This window comes from Phoenix dactylifera, chromosome 3, assembly GCF_009389715.1.
Source record: "Phoenix dactylifera cultivar Barhee BC4 chromosome 3, palm_55x_up_171113_PBpolish2nd_filt_p, whole genome shotgun sequence".
NCBI classification, from domain to species: domain Eukaryota; kingdom Viridiplantae; phylum Streptophyta; class Magnoliopsida; order Arecales; family Arecaceae; genus Phoenix; species Phoenix dactylifera.
Genome location: NC_052394.1, coordinates 12154566 through 12181313, shown reverse-complemented (window position 1 = coordinate 12181313; position 26748 = coordinate 12154566). Strand labels below are relative to the sequence as shown.

The following is a 26748-nucleotide window of genomic DNA, read 5'->3' as shown; positions in this document are numbered from 1 at the left end:
ATCCAGCCCGTCCTTACGTCCCACCTCCTCGATCGCACAAAACGGAGGTCGCCGTCCGGCTGCCGAGGGGCCCGCCGCTGCCGAGCTTGCCCTCTTCACTTTCCTTCCAGAGGCCGCCATCATCCCCCGCCGTGATGTGTCGCCGGCCCCCCTGCCATCGCGCTCCGCCCGCGGGGGGCGGTTGCTCGTCGCCGAAAGCGGTGGAGGAGAACTCCAGCTCCTCCGATGGCCCCCAGCGTCCGGCCGACCATTAGCATAGCTCCCCATCGCACTAAGCCCTTTTGACCCAAACCCACGACTGGGGCTTCTGGACCTCTTCCTCGGACTCGGCCCAATCCCACCACAGCCCGGATCAGCATCCGACCCATCCAGTGTATCAGACACCCGGCCCGGTCCAACAGACAGCCCGCACTCACCTGGGCCAGTTCCCCGACCCACAGCCGCACCGAGTCGACCCCGCCCCGACCCGGCGCCTGGCTCGGTATCTGCTTCGGGTTGACTCAGCTCACCCGTGGCCGTCCCCGCACCAGCCATCGTGACGTCCTTCTCCGGCGTCTTCCTCCGCGCCACCTTGGAAGGCTTCTGCCACCCTTCAAGGTCGACCGGTGAGGATACCCCAGAAGAAATCTCACTGGAGCGGGAGGGAGTGGTCACCGGATCCGGCCGAGAGCCCTCCTCAGCTGCCTCCTTCCTCGGCACCGGCTTCTTGGCCACCGACTTATGCCAGGTACGGCTCGTCACCATCCATGGCCCATACACCGCCGGCTCCTCCACAGCATCCGCCACCCCAAGCTCCGGTTCAGCAGCCCCCTGGTCATCCACTCCAGTACCCGTCATCTTCCTCCCCCCTGTCTCCATCGTCTCCCCCAGACCTACCACCGGAGGGAAACGCCCGCACTCCGGCGCCGCGTGCCCGATCCGACCGCACTTGGAGCACGGCGCCGGCAAATTCTCATAGACGAAGCTTTGCCAAAAAGCCTCATCGACACCGCCGGATCTTCCCCTCACCAGCGTTCCGGGTTTAAGGGGGCCAGAACAGTCGAGCTCAATTTTGATTCTTGCGAACCCAAACCTCCGCCCCTGCTCCGTGAATCCATCCAGTGCCAACGGATTCCCAGCTCTAGCAGCGATCTTGTAAATGGTTCCCTTCCTCCAATAGTCGACTGGAAGCCGTGGCAGCCGGAGCCAGACGACCACCCTGCCTACCCCCGTGGCACCGGGCACGAAGTTCGGTCGCCACCTCTCCATCGCCAACAACTGCCCGGCCACCATCCAGGGGCCATTCATCACCGCAGCCTCGCGATCATTCTCCTTGGAAAACCGGAGAACTGTGACCCCATCCATCAGCGGGAAGACCTCCACGGTATAATCCAACTGGCAAACCCTCTTAATCTCCCTCGCGATCCACTCACCTGGCACTGACCTCCCCAAACTTCTTACAATGATCGCCGTGCTCCTCCATTCCGCACGAGCGACCTCCAACTCCTCCTCCGAGATGTCAACCACCTCGGCGGAAAACCTCGCCTGCAAAACCTCCAGCTCACGGGGAGAAGGCTGCTGGCAGGACCACGCCGGCTGCCGAGCAGATCCCCTTGCAACATCCGCCCATGAGCGCTCCTTCATCACACCCCCCCACCCTGCGCAGCAGATCCCCCAGCTTCCCCGGCCACCGGTCGAGCCGAAGCCCCCTTCCGAGGATCCATCCACCCCTCTCCCAACACTGTTCAGCCCCACACCAGGTGTTTGGGAGAAAGCCCCACCCACCGCACGGGAATTGGCGCACCTAGGTACGCATCCCGAGTCACTCTCTCTCTCTCCTCTCTCTCTCTCTCTCTCTCTCTCCTCTCTTTTTCAAAAAGACTCGAAAACCTAAGTTCCTTAGAGATAACAGAGACTACATAGGTTATACTAGACAAGAAAAAAGGTATCCTGTTATCACACAAAACAAAACAGATGAAAATTGCTTTGCAAGGCAAATATCGATTATGAGCAATGGAGCATTACCTGACTATTTTTCCACCCTCAGATCCAACTTATGTTTGAGAACTCCGAAGACAGTGCGGTCCTACACATCACGCCACATGTAGCCACCCAACAGGAATACGCTGTTCGGCACGGACCAGCTGATCCAATCTACAACCATAACAAGAAACGTATCTTTGAGTGTAAAAAATCGCAGACCCAAACAGTACTCCAGGAAGAAACTCATCGCGGAATATTAAAGTGGGACCCGAAAAGGATGAAGCCGCAGAGTCCTTTAGTTGGGTTTGTCTCTCTGGTCCCAGAAATATGCTTTCAATTCCTTGACCGCTGCCCGTACCATATACCTATACATCATACGGTACCTTTACCGCCTACGTCTTCCCCAATGTGTATATATATGGCCGAGAGCCAGACAGCACGAAATAAATCGAAATAAAAAAAATAAGAGCTCCGACTTCGCCCCCCGAGAGCGAGAGAAAGAGAGCGCGAAGGAGAGAAGAAGATAACGGCGAGAGAGAGAGAGAGAGAGGGAGAGAGCGAGAGATAGGGAGAGAGAGAGAGCGCGAGCAAGATAGGGGAATCGAAGAGAGAAGAGAGGAGAAGAGCTTCGAATCTGATCACCGGCTGCGCCGGCGTCTCTAGATCTCCTTATCGGCGCCTCCAATTCCTCGATCTCCGGTCCGGTGAGTGCCCTCGGAATCCTTGTCCCTCGTTTGTCTTATCTCCAATTCGAATTATTGGATATTTGATTGGTTTCTTGCGGTTTTCTTTACTTCTTGATTTGTAACGGTTCATTTTCTCGTGTTCTGGGTTCTTGGTTGGGGTGCTGAAGAAATCTTGTCTTTTTGGATGTTTGATGCAAATTAGGGTTTTGATTCTTGGAGCTGGTTTGGGGATTTGGAGGACAGCGGCGATGTGCATCAACAGCCCGGGAGGAGGGGAAAGCTAGGGTTTTGGTGCTTCGGGTCTGGGCCTGGACCTCTCCTAGGGTTCCGGGTGGAGTTCCATGGGAGATGGAGGAGTCGCGTGTGCCCCCTCGCAGCATATCATGGAGAGATTCCCGATTTCGGAGGCGCTCTGTGGAGGCAACGGTGTGCTTGCTTCGAAGCCCTTTAGACCAGAGAAGAATATGAAGAAGGCCGAGAGGGGAGAGGTGGCGGAGAGGAAGGGAGATTCGAGCGCAGATAAAGCTCGGAAATCGGACGGGAGAGTGAGGAGAGCGGAATTGGAGAAGGGGGAACTTGTGCTGGAGAGGCAGCGGAAGGGGGAATTGGAGGAGGGTGAGTTGCAGAATGGGGAGGTGGAGAAGGGGGAGTGTCGGAATGGGGAATTGGAAAAGGGGGAGTTTGTTCCGAAGAAATGGCAGAAAGGTGAAGTGGAAGCAGGAGAGTTTGTTCCAGAGAGACGGAGAAGAGAAGAGGTGGAGAAAGGGGAGTTGATTCCAGATAGATGGAGCAAAAGGGAATTGGAAAAGGGAGAGGTTGTGCGGGATAAGTGGAAGAGAGGTATGGAATTGGACAAGTCAAGTAGAGGCCGGAAGGTGGAATTGGAGAAGGGCGAATTCATTCTAGAAAAATGGCGGAAGGGCGAGAGAGAGCACTCCCTGGATGACAATTACCGGAGGAAAGATGGTGGTCGCGGTGACAGCAACCACAAGAAGAGGTCTTCTTCAAAGTGGGATGGCAGTGCCCATGAGAGGGATGGTAAGAAATGCTCACGAGCTGCTGAAGAGGAGCCAGGTGAGATCAAGCATGAACATGTCAATGGGAAGAACCGTGATAAGGAGTATAATTGGGGTAGCTGGCCCAAGCGGCATTGCTTGGAGTCTGAGAGCAGCAACCACAAGCACCATTCAGAGTTCAGTGACCAATCGGCATTGAAGAGTCGGAGGAAGTCGGAAGAGAGTAACCGCTCCACTTATCCAGAGAGGTCACATAGAAATGCTTCTTCTTCATCCTTGAGGGTTTCATCTACCAGCAGGTACACTTCTAGGTACCATGAGTCATCATTGGCATCCCGAGGTTGCCATGATAGACAAGGCCGAAGCCCAGGTCATTCTGATCGATCACCGTGTGAGCGAACCCATCACCATGACCACAGGGATCGGAGCCCACGTTACCTGGAGCGGTCCCCACGTGACAGAACTCGCCACTGTGATCACAGGGATCGTACCCCAACTCACTCCGACAGATCTCCACGTCAACGTGCTCGGCATCATGATCACAGAGACCGGACCCCAGGATATCCAGAGCGATCCCCACATGATCGTGGACATGATGTAGATCATCGAGAGTCAAGCAAGAAGAGTAGAGGGAGTGAGAGGCAGCAAAACAGCAGGTATGAGGAAAGGGTGGGGCGTAGGGAGCACGGTGAAAAAGATAACCTCAAGAATAACTCACTTAGGCAAGCAAACAGGAGCACTTGTGACAGAACTATTGAGGATAAACCCAATAAAGATAAGGTGTTGCAGAATTCAAGTAGGCAGCCTAGTGAACCTCCTCCTCCTGTCCTCCCTCCTCCCCCTCCCCCTCCTCCTCCTCCTGTCCTCCCTCCTCCCCCTCCCCCTCCTCCGCCTCCTCTTCCTCAGTCTCAAGTTAATGGGGTTCTTGAAGAGCTACAGTCGATGGAAGAGGATATGGATATATGCGACACTCCACCCCATGTTACTATAGCATCTGATTCCAGTGCAGGGAAGTGGTATTATCTTGATCATTTTGGTATAGAACAGGGACCTTCCAAATTAGTTGACCTTAAAAGGCTTGTAGAAGAAGGGGTTCTTCTTTCTGATCATTTGATAAAGCATGCTGCCAGTGACCGTTGGGTAACTGTTGAAAATGCTGCCTCTCCCATTGTTCCTTTGAACCTGCCCTCTGTTGCTTCGGATGCTGTGACGGAGATGGCAAGCCCTCCAGAAGCCCCTGGGAACTTGTTAGCTGATGCTAGAGATCTTTGTCAGGGGACATCCATTTCAGAATCACAACTGGAGGAGATGCATACCGAAGGTGCTTCAGCTGTACCAGAATTTATTGAAGATTTTCATATTGATAAGAGGGTTGAAGCTTTATTGGATGGTTATACTATTTTAGATGGAATGGAACTTGAGATCCTTGGAGGTAATTTTGTTGAATCTATTGTTTTTAAACTTTTGAATACTTCAGGTACTTGCAACGAGTCGGGTTGTTAATGGGTTGGGTTTGGGCTTATCAGATCCAAATTGTTGAACGAGGCTGGACTCTAAGCCTGGCCCAAAATAGTGCAATAGCCTGGCCCAAATCCTGGCCCACCAACATCCTAAGACTCTATTCACACTCTCTTTCCCTCTGAATTTCAATGGATCATTGCTTGATCACATTTTTTCTGTTTCTTGCGATTCTCATTATTGCAGAAGCATTGAACATGACATTTGAGCGTGTTGATTGGGAGAAATGGGGCCGATCTGAAGGTATGATGCTTAAGCAGTTTTTGTTTTTTGATTTCCTTTTATCTTTGATGGTCCTTTTGTTTATGAGCTAGATCCTTCTATCTTTTCAAGTTGAAAGTTTACTATGGTTTGACTGTCTATTTTATTTTTGTTAATTGTAAAGATTATTTTGTATAGGATACATTATGTATTCAAAATATTCAGATGATGTAAAGATCTGCTTTAGTAGTAGGATTGAATGACAAAACATGATTCATAAAACTGATTTCCTATGACAGGGTCACTATTATATTGTTTTTTTACCCTTGTAGTCCTTTATGTCAAATTTAATGAAACTGTTTTGGTGGATCCTTCTTGCTAGAAGCACTCCTCTCTCTTGTTTTACTTTTTCTTCCTAATTTTTCTGCTTCCTATTTATGGGGCATTGCATTTAGTTTTTTATGCTGATAATTTCATTTTTTATGCAGGTTTCACAAGATTCCAATCTCACAGTTACGGGCTTTCCAAACATCCAAGAGATGATGGAACTGGCAGAGCTTCTGAAAACTTCTCCAGGGATGCTGGTGAAGTTAGACTTGGTGCACCTTCTGAAAGGGATTATGTGATTCCTGTTGGGGGTTCTAGTGATTGGTTTGCTGGCAGGTGGTCTTGCAAGGGTGGTGACTGGAAGAGAAATGATGAAGTTGGTCAAGATAGATCTTACAGAAGAAAGCTTGTCCTCAATGAAGGCTACCCCCTATGTCAGATGCCAAGGTCTCGACATGACGATCCTCGTTGGCACAGAAGGGATGACCTTTACTATCCTTCACGTGTCAAAAAGTTTGACATACCCCTTTGGGCTTTCTCATCAGCAGAAGACAATATTGATAGCAGCGACCCAAGCAAAAGTGGTCTTACAAGCAGATCAGGCCAGGTAAAGCTGTTGGCTCCTAGGGGAGCAAAAGGAACATTGCTTCCTGTGGTTAGGATAAATGCATGTGTGGTTAAGGACCATGCCTCTTGTGAACCTCGTTTGAGGGGCAGAGGCACTGAGCGGCATCCTCCAAGGTCTTCGAGGTCATACTCTGCGAATAGTGATAGAAATTCATTTTATGAAGGTTCTTCTCATTCTAGGAGGCTTCATGAACGGGACTCACAGAGTTTGCACAAATGCAGGACTGTCCTCAATGTTCCTAGGGATCATGTTTGTACTATTGATGAATTGTCAATAGATCTGGGCGATTGGTACTATTTGGATGGTGCTGGTCATGAACATGGCCCATCATCGTATTCGGAGTTGCAGGATTTAGTTGCTAAAGGTGCTATCCTTGAGAAGAGCAGTGTCTTCCGGAAGATAGACAATACTTGGCTTCCAATTACTAGAAACAGAAAGTCTTCAGAAGCTGTTCATCATGAAGAAGACACAACAGTTCCAACTGCATGTTCTTCTTTTGCTGCTGGTCTTATGCAGTCAGAGGTATCCCATGGTGACATAAGCAATGCTTCAGATTCATTTCACAGCTCGCACCCTCAATTTATTGGCTATACACGTGGCAAGCTGCATGAACTTGTCATGAAATCATACAAAAACCGGGAGTTTGCTGCAGCTATAAATGAGGTTTTGGATCCATGGATTAGTGCAAAGCAGCCGAAGAAGGAGATGGACAAGTGCATTCCATTTAACTCTTCTATCACAAGGAGCTCTACTGTTCTAGTTCATGACTTGTCAGGAGACAGTTTTTGGAGATCAGGTGTGTTATGTCTTTGATCTTGTGGGAGGGTTTGTTTTTGCTCTTTTCCTTTCTATACCTTCATTCCTCTATCATCCAGGCATGTGTCCGGACATGCTTGTGGGCCTAAAGTCAAACCAGACCTAACTGTATATCCAGAGTAGTGGCCTATGTGCTTTGTGGCTCCAAAATAGACTTTTATATTTCCCCCTCTTCTTTTGTTTCTCTATTATCCAAGCATGTTCCTCGATGTGCTTGTGCATTGACGTTTTTTCACATGCTTCTGGATGTGGGTTAGAACCTGACCTGGTCATATATCCAGGGAAGTGGCCTACTATCTTTTTGGGTGCAACATTTATTGTATATACATGTGCATGCTTGTTTATACATAATTGCTTGTTTGTAAACACGCACATATCATACAACTATGTGTTTCATTCATGGATGAGTGCGTTCATATCTGGATTTACACATGCATGCTCAGAGAGATATTGATAGGTGCTTTTCCTCTTGGTTGCATCAACTTCATTTACTTTTGACCACTGCTCTGGTTTTTCATAAGACTGAATTGCATTGGACCAGTTTCTGGTTTGGCCATTTTTGTATCTTAAGGCTTTTATTTTCTGCTTATTTAAGCATTGTGAGTTTAGTTCTCTGTGCATGGTGAGCATTTGTTTTAGTTGCTCTCTGCTTTCTAATACCCTACTTATCTACCTCAATGCAGAGGAGGGGGCATCTCGTTCTGCAAAAAGAGCACGACCGCTGGCTGATGAAAGTGATGGAGATTATGAAATGGAAGATGATTTACTTGCTGGTCAGAAGAATGACTGTTCTTTTGAAGAATTGTGTGATGAGGCTGCTTTTATTGAAGATATTGGTACTAGTTCTGAAACAGAAAATGAGAGCTGGGGCCTACTGAATGGCCATGTATTAGCTAGGGTCTTTCACTTTTTAAGAGCCGATATGAAGTCATTAATCTCCTCTGCTGCTACCTGTAAACGCTGGAATGCAATAGTAAAGTTTTACAAGAATCTGTGCAGACATGTTGATTTGTCAAATACTGGTCCCAGATGTACTGATTCCATGTTTCGTAGTATTATGGTATGCTTCCAAGTCAGTTTTATCTTGCTGTTGTCTTGTTATTTATTGCCTTAACACGCTACTTTCAACTGGTCTTGCAGGGTGGTTATAACAAGAAATATGTAGCATCTCTTTTCTTAGCAGGGTGTACTAATATAAGTGCTAGTGTTCTGGAAGAAGTCCTCCAGCTATTTCCCTGCATATCTTATATCGATATCAGAGGATGCAATCAGTTTAATGATTTGAAACCCAAATTTCAGAATATAAAATGGATAAAGAGCTTCAGTTCGAGCAACATCAAGAATAATGAGGAATCACATTCAAAGATAAGAAGCCTCAAGCAAATAACCGAGAAAAGCTACTCAATGTCTAAAAGTTTTAGGGGCTTAGGCAGTCTACTTGATGATTCTGATGAGCTAGGAGATTTTGGTTATAATGAATCCAATTTGGTGGATAGAAAGGATTCTTCAAGCCTTCCGTTCCGGCAGGGCTTCTATAAGAGAGCCAAGGTACGTGATGCTAGAAAGTCGTCAGCAGTTCTGTCAAGGGATGCACAGATGAGGCGATGGCTGCAAAGGAAAGCTGAGAGTGGGTACAGGAAGATGAAGGAATTTATTGGCAACAGTTTGAAGGCCATCATGAGGGGGAACAAGTTTGAATTCTTTATACCCAGAGTACTACCAACAGTACCTTAACCATTGTAGAAGTCCTAATTTCTGCCAGTATGAAAGCTTACCTGTCCATGTTCTTACCAGTGTTCAATTTTGATATTACAGGTTGCAAAAATTGAAGACAGGATGAGAAGTGGTTATTATGTTCGGCATGGTTTGAGTTCTCTCAAGGATGACATCAGTCGAATGTGCCGGGATGCCTTTAAGTAAGACTGCTTGTTTTTCTGATGCATTTGGATTGTAACTAATGTTGAAATGAAATTACTGTTATTTTGTATGAAATTTCAAAATGTGATGCCTGATTGTGCCCCCTTGGGGGTTTGATTGTATTTATTATGCTTTATTCCCCTTTTATTTTGAGGTTTCCTGAAAGTGGCTCTTTGAGTTTCTCCATTTTTTTTGTAGACATACTGATGCTCTTTTTCTTTAGTTTCTTTTTTTAAAACTATTTTATAAAAAAAAATGGTCAAATGATGTGCACATTATTGCAGAGCAAAGAATCGGGGTGATGCTGGAGATATGAAACAAATTATCATGTCATTTATCCAACTGGCAAAGAGATTGGAAGAGAACCCTCGGTTAATCAGTGAAAGAGATGACATGTTCAAGACACTAAAAGACAGCTCAGATTCAGGATCATATTCATCAGAATCTAAACTTAGAAAGAAGCAAAACAAAGTTATAAGTGAAAAGAAGGGCATAAATAGGAGTGTTAACACATCCTGTGCCAATGGTGGAACAGACTATAGAGCTTATGCATTTGACCGAGAGATCAAAAGAAGCCTCTCTAAATTGAAGAAAAGGGACATGGATTCTGACAGTGAGACATCTGATGACCATGAAAATGATTTCTCTGAAGAAGCTGATAGAGGTGAAGATGAGAGTACTGCTTCGGATACAGAAAGTGACTTGGACCTGAATTCAGGAGGGATGTGGGATATAAAAGGAGATGGGTATTTTAAAATGGATGATTCTTTTGATTCCATCACAGACGACCGTGAGTGGGGTGCTCGTATGACAAAATCAAGCCTTGTTCCACCAATTACTAGAAAATATGAAGTTATTGACAAGTATGCTATCGTAGCAGATGAGGAGGAAGTGCAACGAAAGATGCAAGTTGCTTTACCTGATGATTATTCTGAAAAACTGCTTGCACAAAAGAGTGGTATGGAGGAGTCAGATATGGAAATCCCTGAGGTGAAGGATTACAAACCCAGGAAAATGTTAGGAGTTGAAGTCCTAGAGCAAGAGGTATATGGTATAGATCCTTACACGCATAACCTTCTTCTTGATTCTATGCCAGAGGAGCCTGATTGGCTACTTGCTGATAAACATAAGTTCATTGAAGAGGTATGCTGAGGGAACTGTTGGTCTTTCTTTTGCATTCTTCATGTGGATACTTGTTGCTTGCGAATCTTACCTAAGAATTTTCTTTTCAGTTGCTTCTTTGCACTCTGAATAAGCAAGTCAGGCATTTCACTGGTACTGGAAATACACCAATGGTCTATCCTTTACAGCCTGTTGTTGAAGAAATCCAGAAGGATGCAGAGGATGGAGGTGATATACGCATTGTAAAAATGTGCCAGGCCATATTAAAGGCCATTAGGAGTCGTCCGGATGATAATTACGTTGCTTATAGAAAGGTACACTGTTACCTGTAAAATATTTAAATGATGCTTTACTCCATTTGACCACTATTTACTCTTAGTTACTTCTGTCAGGGGCTTGGAGTTGTCTGCAACAAAGAAGAAGGTTTTGGTGAAGATGATTTTGTTGTTGAATTTTTGGGAGAGGTATTCATTATTTAGCTGTTTCACATGATCTTTTTCCCTTACAACATCTTTACTTAACGATGAATAATTATAATCTTGAGGGGGTAATGCCACAGTGAGTTTTAGCATAGTTGCATGTCATGTTAATAGGACAGCTATGGAATTCTTCTCAACTTCTTTTTCTGTTTCATATAAATGAGGATCAGTTCATGATGAAATGCAGTTTTCAGAATATGAGCCCATTTATGTGTTTGACAAGACATGGTTGGACACAATTGACTTGCATTAGCTTTATTACCCTGACTTATTTTATTTTATTTTTGTAACTATTGCAATTTCTTTGCAGCAATTTTGCATAATGGTACATAATGTGATGGGTTTTAGCATCACAGCTTACTATCCATTGACATGCATATCAAACACCTTTCATCATTTTTCATCATCTGCATATTTCAAGTGTAATCAAGCCCCTATATTGTAAGCTCAAGTTTCAGTCTAACATCTGTTAATCATTAACATTCTCACTTGCACTGACCTACATTTAGTGGAGCTCAATTGTTTTACTTGTAGGATGTTATGTTTGTTGTGTCTTTGTGGCTCATTCATTTCAATACTATATAAACTACATTTGAATAATTAATTTTCATTGTTGAAGAGTGCCTGAAATTATTCTTATGAATTATTAATTAGCAATTTATGAAATATTAACAGCTTAATGATAAAATATTGTAAATTAATTAGTGAATAAGTTAATCTTACCAATGTTTCTTTTTTGTTGGTTCATGTGTATGTGTGTGACTGCCTGTGCGCTGCATGTTTTTTTTTTATATTTTCGATTGTCCTTTTCCTAAGTGAATTTCTAATGCTTTCATTCTGTGTCCTACCTGCTTCTAGTCAAATTTTGGAAACCTCTGACCTCTATATTGTTCCCAAATACTGAGCTTGCAAGACGTGACTGTAAGTATGTGGGTTTGTCGGACTCTAGTTACTCTTTGAGCATGCAAAATTCCCCTAGTTGTTCATATTGCCTCCCTCCATCTTCATGGATGTTGTGTGGCAGTTCTGTCAGAGATCAAGTTCGGAATGCATCTATAATCTCCATCAGAGCTTGACTTAAAATTATATATATATGTATGTATCTATGTATGTATGTATGTATATGTATATGTTCTTTAATAACCATTAAATCTGCCAGAAGTAAGATTGGATAAAATATTTTTGGTGATACCTGTCTTACTAATGAGGTCATTGTGAAGATAAGTTTTCATATGGTTTGCAATTTTTCATATGGTTTACTCGCTTGTATAAATCTCCCAACATTTGTACACTTCCATGCTTTTTCACCTAGGTGCTTGAGATTCATTTTTTAGTATCATATCTGAATAGTAACCATCAAGTTATAACCAATCTATTTGGTCTCAGTTGACTAATCTTTCTGCACCATCTGTATTATGGACAAAGGTTGATTCAGCATTAGTTTTTCTTAGCCTTTCACAAGACTTGTGTTGTGGTATTCCCATAATGTCCTGTCTCTTTCAAAAGACCGGTTTTGGTTGAGACCAAGGATCGCCGAACCGGTACTAAGCGCCATACTGGTCGATGCCTGGTACGGTTCGGTATCGGTTCGGACCGAATTGAATCGGTACTGAACCGGTTGGGCGTGTGGCGTGTGGCGTGCAACATTATTGCCACAGCTGGCCACTGGCCTCGACTCGGTGCGAACTGGTCTTCGCACCGAGTCCGAGTCAAACCAGACGGAACCGTCTGGTTCCGTCCGGTTTCAGCTGGTATTATTGAGGTGGGGGCCGGAACCATTTTCTTATAGCGAACCGACCTGGTCAGAGACTGGGTCGGCTCGGTTCGGGTTGAACCGGGCGGTACGACCCGGTTTGGCAATCCTTGGTTGAGACTGCCTCTTTGTCGTTCGCAATGATTATGTAGAAAGTGACTTGTATATGTCAAGTGCCTATGAATTTAGGTGTTCATAGTTCTTATCTATAATCGTTTTCTTTAGACTAGTTAATTGTCTTATTGTGTTGTATACACATCTCAACATTCTTCTGTTTACTGTTTTTATGAATTATTGATGTACCAATTTATATATCTATCTCATAATTTAAACAATAAATTTTAATGCAAAAGCCACCTCTAAAACTCCTGTGCATTAATTAAATTTCCATATTTATCATGTCTTTTAGTTATTAATTTTTAAAATTTAAAACAACCAAACTTGAGTCTCAACTTGCTTCTTTTTTAGCTGTTTGAGGATAAACATGAATCTCAAAACTCTGGCCTAAGATTGACCCAACATTTGCTCTGAAACCATTATGATAGCTGAAAATGCAGACAAGCTGGAGACCTTTTGGACATCAATTCAAGAAGCCTTTGCATCTCACTTGTACACCTTGGTTTTTCTTTTTCCTGTTGGCTTTCTAGAATCCAGCCCTTGTTATAATATATTGCACATGAAACTGACGCACATTGTTACTACAATTTTAGCTTCATCTGGGAGCAGTTAAATGGTGATTGTATTCACAATGTGGCTTTTGAAGCTTCAATTAGGAGCAGTTAAACGGTGACTTTGTATTTACAAAGTGGATTTGAAGATGATTTTTTGATCAATATTTTCAGGTTTACCCAGCTTGGAAATGGTTTGAGAAACAGGATGGAATTAGATCTTTACAAAAAAATAATCAAGATCCAGCACCTGAGTTTTATAACATCTACCTAGAGAGGCCAAAGGTGTTTTTTGTCTACATTTTTCTATTAAGTGATTTTTTTTCTTTGCTACTGGTTGCATATTCCTGACAGCTGATTGACTTGCTATTTATATGACAGGGTGATCGTGATGGATATGATTTGGTTGTTGTTGATGCCATGCACAAGGCGAACTATGCAAGCAGAATCTGTCACTCTTGCAGGCCTAACTGTGAAGCAAAGTAAGCTTTCATGTTTTAACTTCCATTCTGGTTAACTGATTTATTTCTCTCTTCCTTTCTCTCTCGTGCGAGAGCAGGAAAACAATTGATCAAGTGACATAAATAATAGGCTATTGAAATGGCAACAAAAGCACCATTATAAACATTTCTAGTCTGGAACTGGCTATTCTTTCATCTCTTATTTGGTATGAGTGATTGGAGTTTCATTTTGACATCCTCAAAGTGTGTGTATGTGTGTGTGAGAGAGAGAGATTTGGATATGTTGCATCTACTATTCGAGCTTCATTGTACATTTACTTGGTTCTGAACAAAGGCTAAACCAGTTGAATTTAGCCGGCGCCAAAATCGGAGCTGGGTCTTGTGCATCTGTATGAGCTTGGTTTTCAGTATCTTCCCTTTTTTTACTATTAGTCTAGCTTATGTGGTAACCTAGATAACTCCATCTGCCTAATCGGGAGCTAGTCAGATCCTAAAAAACCTTAACATTATTTATCCTTATTTCTTTGCTTTGATCTTGTTTCCCTCGTTTTAGACCATCTTAATAATTGATTTTGTTATTTTAGCAAGTTTGATGGATTGTCCCCATTGTTAAATAAGGATTTTTATCATTAATGATAAAGATGAGGGCCATGGTAAGAGTTGGAGAACTTTATGACTCTTCTGTTATGCCAAGATGTGACAGAAAATTAAGCAAAAACCAAAGTTAACTTATCCCTAACACCTTGCACGAGAAGAATCAAATATCAATATACTCCCTCCCATCACCCCACCCCAATTAAAAGAAGAGAGAGAAAAAAACAAGAATCCCTGCATAGCTTAGGGAGGTCAGTAAAGATTAGTTCATTAATTTTCATGTGCGCAACCTTCAGAAGTTGCTGACAGAGTTTTTTTTTTTTAAGAAAAAAAATCTCTTCTCAATTACTAAAAGTAATAGTGTCTACCTAAAAAATCTGTATTGGCTTAAGTATATTAAAATTCATTCAAGTTTTCTTAATCAGCATTGAAAATCTCTGTCAAGAGGTACAAATAGGCCTGTGATGGTACCAGCCAACTAGCTTGATGGATGCAGCTAAGCAATTATGAGGATTGGACAGGCTTTGCTAAACCTTGTAACGTAAAAGGCAGCTCAATGCACGAGGCTCTAGCCATTGCAGTGTCTGGGGAGAGTAAGATGCATGCAGCCTCACCCCCACATATGGAGAGGCTATTTCCGTGATTTGAACTTGTGACGTCCAGGTGGAGCAACCTTACTATTGCACCAAAGCTCACCCTCACTAAACCTTTTAACCTGACCTAACTTAATCCCTTTAACGTGAGTTTGAGCAGGGATATGTTATTTCTTGTTGAGTATAAGTCAGCCAATAATTATTGACTAGTTGAGTAGTTTTAGTATGTCTGTTGACAAAATGTGTAGTTATTATAAGGGGAATTGATAGAGATGTTATCAAATATTGCGAGTGCTCCTATTATTTCGTATCTTTGTAAAACTAATCTTATGTTTGTTGTTATAGCCCCATACAACTGTTAAGAAGTTTCTGTCTTATGACTACGCTACCATATGGAAAGATAAAGGATAATTTGGGGACCTTCAGTTCTGTGTGTCTGAGCATGTTAGGTAGGTCTGGTCAATGGTCAAATTTAAGACCCTAAATATGTAACAATCTTGGGAGATAGACTTTAAGTAAGTGACTTGTGCAAACCAATAAATCCAACCAAATGGGGTGATGGGTTGGGTAATAAGCTGCTACTCTAGTAATCAGAACAGGTGAAGCCGTGAAGCCCATACACACCTAAGTGTATATTGTTTTAGTTTAACATGATTTGACTTGTTTCCACCATTGGTTCTCATTTTTTGAGATCTTCTTTTCATTGTAAGCCATGCAAAGCTAAAAAGGTGAGCATGATGACTTGTATGATTGGAATTTGACTAAAGAATTTGTCTAGAAATGTATAAAACATCCTGCTTCCTCATCTTTTTTGTTACATCTTCTAAATGACTTTTATAATTTTCTTATTTCTTAAAGATTTGATGAACAATTTGTGAATGATGTCTTGTTTAATTGTTTTTTTAACCAATTTCGTGCAGCAATTCTTTAGTGCCTTTTATTTTGCTTTCTGTTTTTTCTGTCACGAATTGTTGCATTGGCTAGGCTAATCTCAAATCTTACTATATCATTGTTGATTAGAGCCTTACTGTTGGGAGTATCCAGAAAAAGAATATCACCACAAAAAATACAGTCTCTCTCTCTCTCTCTCTCTCACGAATGCACACATGTGTAATCTTCAACTGAAGTTTTGATACGATGCTTTCCTAGAATCCTGACTTATGTAAAACTTCTGTAGTTGCAACGTATGTATGGATACGTGGGTCCATGCTTTTGCATCCAATAGGTGGTCTTATGCACAATGCTTCGTCACAGCTCATCTTTTGAATATGCTTGGTTTTGAGTTAACATTCCTAACGAGTTGCATTGGTTTCTCACTCTTTCTCTATTCCTTTAAATCTTGTAAATTAACCACAACCAACAAGCTTTAGCTTAACTATTTGAAGTTGGCACCATGAATCCGCATGTGTCATGTTTTTCTACTTAGGGCTGTATATTTGTGCAGTAGATGCTTGCATGCAAAATTATTATTCATAGCCCTTCTCTGGACTGTTTGTTTCATAGCCCTTCCCTGGAAACGTGGTTGTGGATCTTGTCAGTTTTATATTTGTGCCATAACCTTAAAATGCAAGGCTCATCCCATTGACTCAGACTCTGAATCCTAATGCAGCTTTCATTCTGAAGTGACCCAGGCAGCACCCTCTACTAAAGCAAAGCGTTCTTTTTAATCCTTGCTTGCAAATTTGATCCTCAATATGTTAGGTCTTCTGTCTGACATTTTAATTCAACTCTGAGCTCTGTTCTTGCCAAGACTGCCTTTTTTTCCCTAATGCCTATCGTCTCTCATTTTCTTTTCCTTTTTTTTTTAATTGGCAGAGAACCTTCTTTGGTTCTCGAATTAATCCCTATCTTCCAGATTTACCGGTTCCATCATAGCATTCTTATATCTCTCCTATGCTGATTACATCTGCATGGTTTCTTATCCATTTTCAAATATTTTGTGTGCATGGCACTTATGGCCTTATTGTTTTCATAAACCCGGCCTCGATCACCCTGTTCTTGTTTTATCGAGTATATTATATATCTAACCATTCTGCTACATAATAATAGCACATGAAAAGAAAGATGAACATGGTGTTCTGTTTGTCATGTGACATTTCTCTATTTGTTTATGAGATATATGTTACTTCCTAATTACTAACAATTATCTAAGTTATTTCTAAACAGGGTTACTGCTGTGGATGGTCAATACCAAATAGGAATTTATACTGTACGTCCAATTGGTTATGGCGAAGAGATCACTTTTGACTATAACTCTGTAACAGAGGTAGGTTTCTTCTTTGATATACTTTTGGGTCATTGCAGATAACATCCTATCACTGATTCCACATTTTTTTAATTGTGCAGAGTAAGGAAGAATATGAAGCATCGGTTTGTTTGTGTGGAAGTCAAGTTTGCAGGGGTAGTTATCTGAATCTGACTGGTGAAGGTGCATTTCAGAAGGTAAAATTATCAAAACAACTATGATATGAAATTATCTTCATTTTGTCTATTGAAAATTGGTATAGATTAAGTATAAATTTTAATTCTAGATAGTTAATATTGTTCGAAAGTTTCCAACATGTTTGAGTTTTTGAGTATCCAATGTTGATCTTATTTAGTGGTTTTTGATGTCGTTCTTTTCGATTCAGATTTTAATCACTGAATTATTCTGAACTGATTGTGGAAATACATCAGGTATTGAAGGATTGCCATGGGGTGCTAGACCGACATAAATTAATGCTAGAAGCTTGTGAAGCCAATTCTGTTTCCCAAGAAGACTATATTGATTTGGGAAGGGCTGGTCTGGGAACTTGTTTGCTTTCTGGGCTGCCTGATTGGCTTGTTGCTTATTCAGCTCATCTGGTAGTTACTTTTGCTTATCTCTAATTTACAACTTGTTAATATGTCAGCTGAAGTGCACTTTTAATAAATGAAGGTGAGGTTTATCAACTTTGAGAGAACAAAACTTCCTGAAGAGATTCTCAGGCACACCTTGGAGGAGAAGAGAAAATTCTTTTCTGATATATGTCTCGAGGTTGAGAAAAGTGATGCTGAGGTTCAGGTATATGCTGAGCTCTACCCCCCTCTTGCTTGCTCTTGTTTATGTGTGACTGGTTATCTTGCTCAGTGTACTAAATTATTTTCATGTAATGGGTCAGGCTGAGGGTGTTTACAATTCGAGGCTTCAAAATGTCGCACTAACTCTCGACAAGGTGATAATTTTTTGCTATAACATGTAGTTCCTTTTTCTTTGGCTGAGTGAAATTTTACAACAGAAAGTTAGGATGATGGAGGTTGATCAAGGTTTCTTTGGGTGTGTTTTATTTAACAAGCTAATTCTAATGCAGGTTACCAAAGGCATTTTAGATAAATTTCATCAATATACATGTGAATTTATAGGTTACTGAACTGGTAGAAAATCAAGTGAAATTGCTGTAGATAAAACAATGAAACATATTTCTTGTAAATTATTTACTTGCTTTGGCCTATAGTATATAGAAGTGATTGCAACTTGCTGTTAGGGGGTTTATTTTTCTGGGTCATTGGTCTCAACCTTATGGATTCATATTAAATTACTGATGTGGTCTATCCTATCAGAAGACTGCTGGATGTTGTGTTGTGTTATTCTTGATATATGGTTTTGTAGCATTTCTTTTCATAATATAAATTTTGATTATCAGAGTCAGGCATGGTATCCGCACAATAAAATGTCTTATCCATGTTCAAATACACACACACACGGATACATAGATATGCACATACAAAACATGCATACATATGTACATGCATACGTACATATATTACATATATTATAGATATATGTACAAGTGAAATTGCTGTAGATAAAACAACGAAACTTATTTCTTGTAAATTATTTACTTGCTTCGGCCTGCAGTATGTAGAGGTGATTGCAACTTGTAGTGGGTTTATTTTTCTGGGTCATTGGTCTCAAGCTTATGGATTCAAAATTAATTATTGATGTGGTCTATCCTATCAGAAGACTGCTGGATGTTGTGTTGTGTTATTCTTGATATATGGTTTCTTTTCATAATATAAATTTTGATTGTCAGAGTTAGGCGTGGTATCCGCACAATCAAATGTCTTATCCATGTTAAAATAATATACACACACACACAGATACAAAGATATGCACACACAGAACATACATACGTACGTATGTACATACGTACATGCATACATACATATATTATAGATATATTTATGTATATATACACATCTATTATGTTTCAATTTGTGATACATATGGGAATAATATAGCGATGTTATGTACCTATGATATTTTTAGTGTTCTAACTCTATTAGTGCAAGATTCATGACCTACTTGCTGATTTAGTTTATAAGAAAGCCTAATTCATGTGCTCTCTGTATTCCATGCCGCAGGTAAGCTATGTTATGAGATGCATGTTTGGGGAACCTAAGAAAGCTCCACCACCCTTAGAGAAGCTTAGCCCTGAAGGCTTAGTTTCAGTCCTTTGGAAAGGGGAAGGTTCACTGGTTGAGGAGCTGCTTCATTCCATGGCCCCCCATGTGGAAGCAGATCTACACAGTGAGCTCAAGGCCAAGATTCATGCTCATGATCCATCTGGTTCTGATAATCTCCAGAGAGAACTTCGGAAGTCTTTATTGTGGTAAGTCTAATGCTGAAGGGCATTCTGGTTCTCATATTTGTATATTTACAAAATCCTTTAGCTATTTTTTGTCCATGTTCCAGGCTAAGGGATGAGCTGCGAAACCTTCCTTGTACTTATAAGTGCCGCCATGATGCTGCCGCAGACTTGATTCACATATATGCCTACACAAAATGCCTTTTTAAAGTTCAGGTATGTTTCTTGCTCTTTCACCAACTTCCAAATAATTACTACAAATTTTACAACATATTAGGGACTATTGTTTTATCACTTGGACTGGCTTTGATAAATAATGCAATCTCAACATACAGGAGTACGCGACTGTAAAATCTCCGCCAGTTTACATCAGCCCTCTTGATTTAGGTCCCAAGTATGCTGATAAGATGGGGTCTGGTTTCCAGGAATACTGCAAGACATATGGTGAAAATTATTGTTTAGGCCAGCTAATCTATTGGTATAGCCAGACGAATGCAGACCCAGATTGTAGATTGGGAAGAGCTTGGAAGGGTTGCTTGTCATTGCCCGACATCTCCTCCTTTTATGCGAAGTCTCACAAGGCACTGCAAGAGCATGTCTATGGCTCAAACACCTTGAGATTCATGTTGTCACGAATGGTGAGTGCCTTCCACAACTGTCTTCCTTGCCATTTTGTTTATGGTTTCTTTATAGATCATTTGACTGCTTTCTGTTTACATGATTTTGTGGCCAAAAAATGGTAGGTTTCTTCGCTGCCAACAGGCCTTAAGTTTTCAAGGCCAACTTGTTGAGGAATTTGGCGCCAACTTATAGGGTTAACGGCTGATTGAGTTGGTCATATTCGTTTTTTAACTTTGATATTTCAAACCTTGATCCACCTATTCCACATAAATGGAATAAGGCTTGAGTAGATAGCTGATTAGTCAGGGGTGTAGATTTTCTGAATAAAAATAACCAGAAGGTACTTGTTTATCTGGTTATATTGTTAGGAAGCATTTCCATGCTTCTAATATTGCATGAAGCATCTGATAAAATAATGTGGGATTGGACCTGTGAAACTGCTACTGCTGACCGTTTGCTCTGAAGCTATCTATGAAGCAAGTTACTCTTATTATTGATATATTGAAATTTGATTGATGGTTGTATCAGGAGAAACAGCCGCAGAGACCATGGCCTAAGGACCGGATATGGGTGTTCAAGAGCAGCCCCAAATTTTTTGGTAGTCCGATGCTGGACGCCGTGTTGAATAAGTGTCCCTTGGACAAGGAGATGATGCATTGGCTGAAGACTAGGCCGAATGTTTTCCAAGGCGCATGGCATGGGTGACACAGGCAACTTTGCCTCTATTTCTGGAGCAACCATTGACCACATTCTTTTGTTTCCTTCACAGCTTCCCCTTCTAATTCTGGGGGTTTGGGTTTCATTGCACGGCAGCATTCTCCCCCCAATGTACAGTTTTTCTCCCCTGTAATTTGTATTGATTATTTAGGTCATTGGTTTAAGGTAGCGCCTTTTCTGCTCAAAGTTGGCCTTTTTCTCATCACTTCCATGTGTGTACTGACGCATGTTGTACAAAACTTAGTTGATATGAAAAGGGTGGGTAGCTTCACGGGCATGATCTTTGTTCTAGAAATAATAAGCACTATTTTTTTTTTCTAGACGACAGAGGTTGTATGGATATTGTTTCCAGCTGCTGATTCATGCAATTGGTTGTAAAGTGTGTCAGATTTTGCTGATCTGGCTTTTAGATAAATCCTGATCATTCTAATGATTTTGAGTGAACATCTCATGACCTCAGTCAGCTATATTTTATGTGGTAGGGAGATTATAGTAAAGAGCAGTAAATTTAAGTTGGAAGGAAGGTGTATAAATGAATTATCTGGCTTTTAAATAAATACTTGATCTGTTAATAACATGGTATGCCGTACCGAAAGGTATTGGATCTATCGTACTTATTTGGTTTTAGCACCAGTGGCATATCTTTGTACGAAAAAAACCGCTGTATCGCATGGATATTATGCTGTATCGTATGGATATTATGCTGGTATGGTATCAGTACGGAATTCGGTACCAAAATCATCAATTTTCATTAATAATGTTGAGTGAACATACCATGGCCTCAATCATCTTTATTTTACATGCAGGAAAATTATAGGAAAGAGCAGTAAATTAGAAAGGTAAATGAAAAATGAACTATCCAAAAACAAATTATATTTTGGATGGAAATGTTGGAAGACACTATTTGTATCCTATTTGTTAGCTGTGCACGTGAGGAAAAAGGAATGAAAATGAGGTGGGAATGTGTTAATTGGAGGCCGGATTGAATAATGGTTCAGATTGGTTATGGCATTATGTTACCAAAGTTGGCAAGGTGGAAGGCTAGCGGGTTCGGTTCCTCGTCTGAATTTCTTGATCAGGATTGAGATTGGCTAAATCCATAGACGATCACTTGAAATCCCAGTTTAATAAAATTTATGTTTGATATAATTTTAAGATTATTTTTTTTTTGAGTCATGTGGTAGAAGTCTGTCTTTATTTTATTTAATTCAATAAAATTCTACATTCAAGCCTAAGCAAGGAATTGTGGATATGTATAAAGAATACCCATGTCATCATTTTGTGATGCATGTATTGGCTTCATTCTAAAAGAAAAGGAAAAATAAAATAGAAATTCAATTTCTTTTAATGGTTGAAAAGAAATAATCTAGAAGGTTGATGGTTGCAAGGGGACTGAATTTAGATATGGATTAGAAGGTTTTTGTCAAATCACTTCAAGAATAATTCAAATGCAAATACTTAAAATAGATGGACTACTCTCATTTCAAGAGGAGGATATCTAGATCCATACTATTGATTATTGATCTATACCATTAAAAATACCTAGAGACTAAAACATATGTTTTGATGATCTTTAACCTATATATCAAGTGGTTCAAAAATACATGGTTAAAATTGATTAGAATTTTCTATAATCCAAGCATTAGATTTTCGATATATATATATATATATATATATATATATATATATATATATATATATATATATATATATATATATATATATATATATATATATATATAATAACATGTATGAATCGTAATTAATAAGTTGAATTTTTAATCTAAGTAATTTTTTTATACATTTTAACGTGCTAGTAGAATGAAAACTATTTATTTTTATATCTATTCGATGCATAAGTTAGATACCTTGAATTTTAGTTTCTAAGTATTTTAAGTGGCATAGATCATAATCAAGATCTTTGATTTTTAGTCCATTGCTACTTCAAAATATATAATTGAAAGAATGGCATGTAGAACATCATGAACACTTTCTGATCCCTTGCGCATTAACTCTCTGTCTGTAGCTATGGGACCAGTAATGCTCGAGTTGTTGATGGGTTTTATACAAAAATTTTGTGTTATTTTTGCTACATGCATGGTGGTCATCTATAAAAATATTAAAATCTGTTAAAATATTTGTAGAAGAATAGAAAAACAAAAGAAAAAAAAAGAAATATAATTTTATTTTTATGTTCCATCATATTCGGTATGCTTAAAGAGTTATATATATACTCGTGTACATACTCTATATAAACGATTTAAGCATTAAAGGGCACAGCCAGAGTCAATCAGATAAGTTTTTACCTTTTATTTGTTATCTTGCAGAGCCACTGAGATGGTCCATATCGACGCCTTAGGATCAATAGGAATACATATACATGCATATGTATATGTGTGCATGCAGGCACATGCACGCATATACGTGTGCATACATGCACACATACACCCACACTCCCTGCTCTCTCTCACTGCAACGTCACTACATTTCATGATTTGAATTGCCTGTGGCATGCACAATCTGAATTCAAATGTTTGCGTGAATCTTTTTTTCATACCTTTTTTTCTCCTTATTGCCATTAATGGAGGAAATTTAGTAGAAAGTGCTCACCATCCGGCTGCATATCTAAGTTCGAGATCGGCATTTTACTTCCATTCATATTACGAGCCACACAACTTGCTCAAAAGTTTGCTTATTCTTTTTTCCGTAAACTGACAAACTTAATATCCTCATGAATATTTAGGAACTCAATGTCGATTAAACAGATGATGACCTCCTGATTTGTATTCTCAATGAATGCTTATCGAGGATGGAAGCCTTCACCCACAACTCCGGGAGCTGTTGCACCAGAAATATTTCCACAGAACTTACTACTGCTAACTGTCAATCTAGCTCGGAGATTTGAAGGCATCCTGGGGATTGTTTGGAAGTCCATTGGCAGATATCAAAACTCGTAAGCATCTTGGGGATTGGATGTTTTTATATATATAATGTCAAATATGATATTAAGTCATTGAAACTCTGTTTATCTTGTTTTAGCTTTGGAGCTGAAATGAGTTTTTGACGAGCCAAGCTTGAGCTACACATGAGCAGCTTGCTCCATTTGTAGCGAATTAAGCTTTGATGGGGTATTTAATGATCCAGATGTCATCCATTTTCAAAAGGGAGCATACTTCTGGTCAAGCATTACCAACCACCGCTTGTCGGCTATAGAAAGTAGGTGGGTTGCGGATCCAGAGATTGCACCCTTATCCTTACGAGGTCCGGTCTGCGTTCCCCATCTGAACCGATCCGAGCCATCAACATTTCGACCCCTCATGCTCGAGTCGCAACCATCCTTGACTCCGCATGGAAGTCTCTTCTTCGGACCACCCTGGTTGTAAAAGCAAAACATCCTCGAGGAAGGCCCCCACTTTTTTTTCTGCGATTTTCTCTGAAGGTACTGTCTTCCCCTTCTCTTTAATTAACCTTTTAGCCATAACAAAATGGTATTTTTGTAGACATCCCACTGGAAAACCCCATTTTAGTTACTTAGGGCTGTTTGTTTTTTTTTTTTTTTTTTTTGGCATGTAAGACTGCCAACTCGAACACTTCTGGTTGTTATTTGATTTGGTAAGTCTGTTGGATTACAAATAATTTGGAGTTGTAGGACAAATTTTATGTACTGATAGAGTGATAGAGCTGATAGCTAAGGCATTCTAATTGTGGAAAAATGACCCCTTTATGAATCAAACTTTAATTTAGGCTCATGGAACTGTTAATTGTGATTCTTTTTATAGTGTTTGATTTGATCCTTTTAATCAGGTTGTTAGAAGGATTTATATCTTGATAATACAAGTTTATATTACAAAAAGAGGGTGGTAATGGAAGATAAGGGAGTTGGGATACTAATATCTGCCATCAGCTTATCCATCTTCTCCTATTATATCTTCTGGGTCATCATTCTGGTCAGTTATGTGGGATGCCTTCTATTTTTGATTCTATGTCGTTTTAAAGTTTATAGACTCAAGTTCATGATTTGGATATCAGGCGATTTTCTTTTCGTAACCTTTCTTGTTAGCTCCTTCTAGCCATTTGTGGATGAGGATCACTTTATACACAAGTACTTCCTGCCCCAAGAGTTTGCTATATTGATTCCATTGCTTGGTGGTGCTGCGCTCCTCAGCTTCTTGTGCCTTTTTATTGGATTCGTAATGCTTAAATCGAAGTATCAGACATCTTGATGCAGGTTACATTCTTTATTTCACTCCAAAGTTTTTCATTTTTACGCCCCTTGTAAAATTCTTGACTGGAACTTTAAGGAGTCTCAAATTCCTGCAGGAGATGGGGAAATGGGGCTACTAACTAAAACTTAACTTTCATTCTATATGTATGGTTACTAAAACCATCAAGGTTATGTGGAAACCATTTTTGCTAAATGTCAAAGCAACATCACGAGTATAATGTTTGTTTGACTTCTGTTGGTCATATATGATAAGCTAGAATCTTATTTCAATGACAAGAATGGTCCTAGTGCTCTATAACTTGGTTTTGGAATATTTTGATGGTTTTCTTTTTTTCGAAAGAAAATGAGTCCGATGTAACACTGTTCTACACTGAGACCAGCGCAACACTTATTAAGCACATAAATGACTTGGGTTTGGATGCAATTTAAAGAGACCTAGTCAAAGGGTTTGCCTGTGAGCTTTCAAATCTATGAGTGGGTAGCCCTTAATTTTACATATCCAAATAAAGCCTCACAAGCTGAATTTACTTCATTATCTTTTTCTCTATATGACAATTTATAAAAGTGCTTTCTTTACGATGTGTAATTGTTTTCTTGGAGAATTTTCAGAGGGTTTGTTGAATTTAAGTATCTCAGTGTGCATATATTCTCAACCTAGTGTGTCATTGTACATTGTTTCTTTTAGAACATTTGATTCCTTTCTTGATAATTGATTATTTACTGTTCATGGCCTACTTTCTTCTCATATGTAACATAATAAGAAATTGGATCCTAACCAAGCTCTCCTGTATTTTCTTTACAATAGTTGATCAGTTTTTAACTCAAAAAAGTGGTACTTGATTTTGTTGCATCATTAGTCATTGATGGGGAAAACTTGACTTCTATTACACTGTAACTTAAGGCTACAGATTGTCCTGATGAGGAAGGGATCAAAAAACAGATAATAAGGACAACAGAATTGGAGGGGCTGCCCGAATTTGTACTTGGATGAACACTAACAACTGATTTTCAAATCAATTACATTAAAAAATAACATTTTGATATGAGCTACCTTCATTGGCTCTGAATTTTTTTGGTCTATAACTGAGAATCAGCAAATTGAAATGACAAATTGCACTCCACAGTAAAGTTTTTAAGCCGCAGATGGAGTTAGGCTATGTTACCTAGACCCTTCATTTTGGTCTGTTTAGTAAAGAACCTGCACCTGACACTTAAGCACATGTATTGGTTTGACACTTGGATACGGGCTCTATGAGAACAAATTTTTAGATATTGAAAGGATTGGATGCTTAGACATGCACCTGCACCTGCAACTCGAGTCTATGTAGCATAGGAGTTAGATCAACTGAGACATAAAAGTTTAGTAGAGAAATGGCAGGAAGATAAAGAGCAGATGAGAATTTCATCAAATTTTTAAAAACCTCTTACACCTCTCCTATCTTCGTATATTGCAACACTAAACATGACAGAAAATCGATCTTATGGACAATAGAAACTGATTACCAACACATCACACACACACACACACACACACACACACACACACACAGAGAGAGAGAGAGAGAGAGAGAGAGAGAGAGAGAGAGAGAGAGAGAGGGGATCTTGGCCAGAAAAATCAGCTGGCTCCCCTACATCTCTTTCATTTTTTCTTCCTTTCTTCCCTTATTTTCCTCCTTTTCTCCACTTATTTTCATACGATTTCCCTCTCTCCTTTTCTCTGATCTTTTATTCATCAATTAGAGAATGGACGGTGCCTTTCTGTCTGTAAGCAAGGAGAGAGGTTGTATTTCCTCTTTTCTGAGAAATCAGGATATGGATCATCCTTATTTTAGCTGTA

General features: G+C 40.3%; 2 protein-coding genes across 2 annotated transcripts; both read left to right on the top strand.

Moving 5' to 3' along the window:
* The first annotated feature begins 2485 nt into the window (after nucleotides 1–2485).
* Nucleotides 2486–21127, top strand: LOC103719358 (histone-lysine N-methyltransferase ATXR3-like). Its single transcript, XM_008808562.3, has 21 exons — nucleotides 2486–2666; nucleotides 2851–5096; nucleotides 5369–5425; nucleotides 5872–7134; nucleotides 7838–8214; nucleotides 8295–8867; nucleotides 8970–9070; nucleotides 9356–10214; nucleotides 10304–10507; nucleotides 10586–10657; nucleotides 13268–13378; nucleotides 13475–13575; nucleotides 16908–17007; nucleotides 17088–17183; nucleotides 17418–17585; nucleotides 17659–17784; nucleotides 17882–17935; nucleotides 19125–19372; nucleotides 19456–19564; nucleotides 19684–19986; nucleotides 20498–21127. Exons 2-21 carry the CDS (start codon nucleotides 2990–2992, stop codon nucleotides 20672–20674), a joined length of 7206 nt encoding a protein of 2401 aa, XP_008806784.1. The 5' UTR covers nucleotides 2486–2666; nucleotides 2851–2989; the 3' UTR covers nucleotides 20675–21127.
* A 229-nt stretch (nucleotides 21128–21356) lies between these two features.
* LOC113463543 (dolichol-phosphate mannose synthase subunit 2-like) lies at nucleotides 21357–26319 on the top strand. Its single transcript, XM_026809349.2, has 3 exons — nucleotides 21357–21392; nucleotides 24499–24633; nucleotides 24757–26319. Exons 1-3 carry the CDS (start codon nucleotides 21357–21359, stop codon nucleotides 24907–24909), a joined length of 324 nt encoding a protein of 107 aa, XP_026665150.1. The 3' UTR covers nucleotides 24910–26319.
* The last annotated feature ends 429 nt before the right edge of the window (nucleotides 26320–26748 follow it).

Coding starts and splice junctions, on each gene's coding strand:
- LOC113463543 (XM_026809349.2), top strand. CDS start 21,357: ATGGATATTATGCTGTATCGTATGGATATTATGCTG. Junction 21,393..24,498: donor ATCGTATGGATATTATGCTG/GTATGGTATCAG, acceptor TCAGGTTGTTAG/AAGGATTTATATCTTGATAA. Junction 24,634..24,756: donor TCTTCTGGGTCATCATTCTG/GTCAGTTATGTG, acceptor AGCTCCTTCTAG/CCATTTGTGGATGAGGATCA.
- LOC103719358 (XM_008808562.3), top strand. CDS start 2,990: ATGGGAGATGGAGGAGTCGCGTGTGCCCCCTCGCAGCATATCATGGAG. Junction 17,586..17,658: donor TTGCTTATTCAGCTCATCTG/GTAGTTACTTTT, acceptor TAATAAATGAAG/GTGAGGTTTATCAACTTTGA. Junction 19,373..19,455: donor CTTCGGAAGTCTTTATTGTG/GTAAGTCTAATG, acceptor TCCATGTTCCAG/GCTAAGGGATGAGCTGCGAA.